At 39.1% G+C, this 4,517-nt stretch overlaps 1 protein-coding gene across 1 annotated transcript; it reads right to left on the bottom strand.

The window, feature by feature from the left end:
* Positions 1–19: 19 nt before the first annotated feature.
* Positions 20–4,428, bottom strand: LOC103375491 (major histocompatibility complex class I-related gene protein-like). Its single transcript, XM_008305790.1, has 5 exons — positions 4,323–4,428; positions 2,413–2,676; positions 729–1,007; positions 302–604; positions 20–195 (listed from the first exon to the last, which is right to left on the bottom strand). Exons 1-5 carry the CDS (start codon positions 4,369–4,371, stop codon positions 20–22), a joined length of 1,071 nt encoding a protein of 356 aa, XP_008304012.1. The 5' UTR covers positions 4,372–4,428.
* Between the last annotated feature and the right edge of the window lie 89 nt (positions 4,429–4,517).

The raw sequence follows: 4,517 nt of genomic DNA, 5'->3' as shown, positions 1-4,517 counted from the left end.
TGCAGTTAAAATGATTTATCTATAACTTGCTGGAAATATTTTTATAGATATCTGCTTTGAATGTAAAGGCAGGACAGCTGTTCTTGTGTTGCTGAGTACCGTTATATTTCTTTCTCCAGATAAAGAGTCCAGCGATGCAGAGCGCCAGCAGCAGCAGAACTACAACTCCTCCAATGACAGCACCAGCAGGAAACCCTGACGAAGAAATTGGAACCGAAACACAACCCTCAGATTTCATCTCTACTGCAGCACAATGACAAATATGTTTCATTTCCAGACTCCAGCATTCTGACCAACTTACCCCTGTTGGTCCTGATCGCTGCTTTGTCCAGTTTGGTTCTGATGTCGTCTTTGACACCAGACAGCTGAAACACACAGCGGTATCTCTTCCAGTCTTCAGGTGCGATGGATGAAATGTTCAGGTCAACACTCATCTGGAAGCTTCCATCATGGTTGGGGAGGATCTCTCCTTTGTCCACGTCCTCATGAAGCTCCTCTCCATCTTTGGTCCAGGACAAGTCGGCTCTGTCGGGGTAGAAACCTGTAGCGTGGCAGGTGACCGGAGAGGAGGCAGTCTTCTGGAGGAGAGACACTGAGGGAAGATCTGGGGAGAGAAGCTGATGAGTCTTAACTGAATGTGACAGATCAGGATGTGTTTTGTGTCTGTTCCTGTGGACAGAAACAGATAAAGTACATAACCATGTGTATTTCAGGTTGTGTTATTCTACCTGTCCTCTGCAGAAAACTCTTCCTGTAGTGCACGTACATCTTCAGCGATTTGGGGCACTCATGGATGTAGAAGTTTTTATTGAATTGTAGTCGAGCTTTCTCTGTGTCCCATCTGAGTTTGGTGATAAAAGCCTGTGGTTTTGGAGCGATCCATGTCAGCGTCTGCAGGTCCAGCGCTATGAAGTCTTCACCATCATATCCATATTGATTAAAACCCCTGATGTCTCCAGTTTCATCATCCCATTCACAGCCGTTCATTCTCTGCAGGATGTGGGCACCTGGGACACAGAGAGGGAGTCTGATTTCACTGGTTTACTATTAGGGCCGGCTGGCATGGCTGCAAACATCACCACAATCATCATCTGACTGACTGCACACTGAAAAACTGTCATACTTCATTTTGGTGCAATATCAACACATTAAAAGCTGTGAATTATGAATATTCTGTTTAAAAACTGTGCAATATCAGCTTTTCTATATGACACTTCACAACATCCATGACACTCCGTTTTATGCCAGAATAACCAGACGGTAAGCCAGAACATCACCAAAAGTTGATCATCTGTTCATTGTGCCATTATCAAAATTTCCTGAAAATTCATTAAAAAAAAAAATTCATTGAAGAGTTATGAGTTATGTTGCTAACAAACAAACCAACAAACAAACCAACAAACCAACCAACAAACAGATAAACACCAGCTAAAACATAACCTCCATGGCAGAGGTAATAATATAGGCATATATATATCCTTGGTAATTATTAAGTTTACCTTTTCCTTTTCACACCTGTATTTCACCTGTATGCATATGACAAGAGTAAACTTCTATATGTATTTAACTGTCAATTTGTCTACTTTTGATTGATACCAGATATGCAATGATGTGAAGTCTACTTAAGAATTTATGAATGATTAATCAAAACCATAGCTGATCATGAATTTCAAGCAAAGTTACTTAGTGTTGAAGGGGTTAACTTTATCGGGCAGGAAACACCTTCAATGTGTCTGTTAGACCTCAGAGATACACACTGTTTTAGTGAGTAACACTGAATGTAAAACTGAGTTCTTTGTTCATGAGAAAGAAAACAAAAAACAAAAAACTCCACAGTGAATCTTGACTTTGAGGGTTATTTGCAGTTTAGGATTGATTGTTGGTTGCTTAGCAAACAGGTTGTTCTGCAATATTGGTGAGTGCACACATATTTAGATTAATATGCCCTGTAATAGCAACACATATTAGAAAAATGTGGCCTGTAAAGTGAAAAATGGTCTGGTTCCTTCAACAGAAAAGGCCCACTAATGAGCAAACAGAGCAGACAGAGTGACTCCTTAGAACTGATGTGTCAACAGTGTGGAGCCAGAAACTTTGGTTTCTGTTAGCTAATTGCAATGGCAACCAATATAAATGGTGGAACAGGTTTGTTGTGTTTCCTGTCTTTGTGGGTAAATATCTCCTGGATATCTTGCAATAGACATCACTCTGCTATTTACGCTTGTAAGAAAATAGGGAATATTAGAATTATGTGTCTACAAGGACATTCTTGAAGAAAACTTGAATTATCAGTAAATTATTTCATACAATCACCAGCTTTCCTGAAGGAGACTTGACATTGAGTGCAGCATCTTACAACACAGAGAGAACACATTTCAGCAGTGAAAACTTAAACATACAAAAATATTTTACCTCCAGTTTGGTTTAAGCGTTCCATCAAGCCATCAATGTTGGCTCTGAAGAACTGCTGGTTTCCAGAGCACTGGTTAATGTGCCACTCCAGGTGTTGTGGGTTATCTTTTATGAATTTCCTCACCCAGTCCTGTTTGGGTTCAGCTGTCCTGATGCTGTCACAGTAACCCACCTGAGCTTCATCAAGCACTACTGCAGCCGCAAACTCTGGAAAGTTCGGGACCCCAGAAGTTGCAGTGAGGAAATATTTCAAGGAGTGTTTCACTGAAGAGAAAAGAAGGTTTTCAGCTTTTGAATTTTGTTTTATTTTTGTATTTTCAAATCTGTTAAACCACAATGGACTAGGAAACAAAATGTGAATATGTTCCTATACTATACTTCCTATTGTACATGTACAACAGAGATGTGCTCATTTGGAATTACATATTGAAGTAAATATAATGAAGAAAAGCACCCTCTCTGCTATGATGATCCATCCAAATCCAAAATGCATTATATGCAGGTACTTCAGCAAGTTCACCTGGAAGCAATGAGTGTATCTTCCATTTTGGGGCATATTTGTAAATTACAATTTGTTTTTTATTAGTGACCGCAAAAACCCAAATGTTTGAAGCAATCAAAGAAAAGCAGAGAGGAAAGCCGCTTGCTCAGAGGGAGTCCAAAGACTACTTTGGATTGTTGGGCTCCCTGTTTAAATTTGTAAGGTCTGTACCTTCCTATGTTAAGCGCTGTGGGATGACATATGTTATAAACTGCACTATACAAATAAAATTGAACTGAAATTGAATTGAATTGAAGCTTGGAGCTGACTGCTGCTCTCCAGGACAATGAGCCTGTCCATCCTGCACCGTCTAATTTCTCTCTGTTTCCTAAACAGAAAGCTTGCGTGGTCACTATTTTTTTTTTTTTTTTTAGAGTGATGAAGTCATGCATGCTGTTGCGCAGGCTCAAGATGTGACTTTCCTCTGCATAGGGATAGTAATGCTTTAACATCAGTGGATCAACTGCATTTAAGTTAAGGGAGAACAAGTTGTGAGAGAACGCCAGAACAATCTTTCATCTGTGACAGAGCTTATTGAAGTACCTACGTATTGTAGACTTTGAGGCCTCTTGCCAAACAGCGACCTGAACATGAGACACACCTGATTTCCAAAGCTCACATAGGACAACACTCTCCCTCTTCATTGTTAAATATTATGCACCTAATGCATATAACAGATATTACTCTCACATATTGTACAAGTTAGGCCACATTTAATCTCTATGTTATATATTATTTGCAATCTACTCTGCATTACTATTCTGTCTTATATTTTACTAGATTGGTATAATTCACTTTATATTTTCCATCTCACAAGATCCACTGTATTGCTTGACTTGACTTAATGATCTTATAGTTTCTATTTCTATTTCAGCACATTTTAATACATATTATTATACCTGTACATCAGTGTATTAACTTCTCTACTTGTGTATACTTGTTTCTGTCTTTGCGCTGATGCAACATGTAAATTTTTCATCTAGTGATTAGATAAGGCTTATTTTCCTTATTGGGAGACATCACTGTCTTCTTTAGAAAAAAGTCTCCATAACAGATTTGACGGAGAAAGTCTTTAGCAGAGCTCCATGTTCTGTCACTTAGAATAACTCGCAGCCACGACAGCTGCAGCAAGTACATGTCGTCTTTAAAGCATCTACTCACAGACGATACAAAAATAAAATTATTAATAAGCATGAGTCAATATTGAATAGATTCATGTCAGGCTGAATCTGTGCTGTTACGACACTTGAAAGACTTTAAAAAGTGAAGTGAAACTATAAGCACTCGGTGCTCTGCAGACAATAACAAGCAAACCAACAAACAGCAGCAGCAGGAAGAAGTAATGGAAACAGCTACCCTGTGATCTTACCTCCAAATGCGACGTGACAGAAGAGCAGCAAAGCAAATAATTTCTTCATCTTTTTTTATTTTTATTTTTTTGGAAGTCCTGGAGCTACAGGGTTTCAGTCAGATAGTTAGAAATAGATACTAAAAGTGGGGCGTGTCGTTGTTATACAGTCTGTGGTCCTTCAGTAGCCACAAAGAGCCTCCTCTTAAGGAATGT

This window comes from Stegastes partitus, unplaced genomic scaffold (genome assembly GCF_000690725.1).
Source record: "Stegastes partitus isolate 25-593 unplaced genomic scaffold, Stegastes_partitus-1.0.2 Scaffold2625, whole genome shotgun sequence".
Taxonomy (NCBI): Eukaryota; Metazoa; Chordata; class Actinopteri; family Pomacentridae; genus Stegastes; species Stegastes partitus.
Note: the sequence above shows the minus strand (reverse complement) of the source record. Positions and strands in the feature narration are given on the sequence as shown.

Bases quoted from the DNA above. Each gene is read 5' to 3' on its own strand.
- LOC103375491 (XM_008305790.1), bottom strand. From the start codon at position 4,371: ATGAAGAAATTATTTGCTTTGCTGCTCTTCTGTCACGTCGCATTTGGA. The intron at 605-728 runs GTAGAATAACAC...TTCTCTCCCCAG, and splicing joins GAGTTTTCTGCAGAGGACAG to ATCTTCCCTCAGTGTCTCTC. The intron at 196-301 runs GTAAGTTGGTCA...TTTCTTCGTCAG, and splicing joins AGCGATCAGGACCAACAGGG to GGTTTCCTGCTGGTGCTGTC.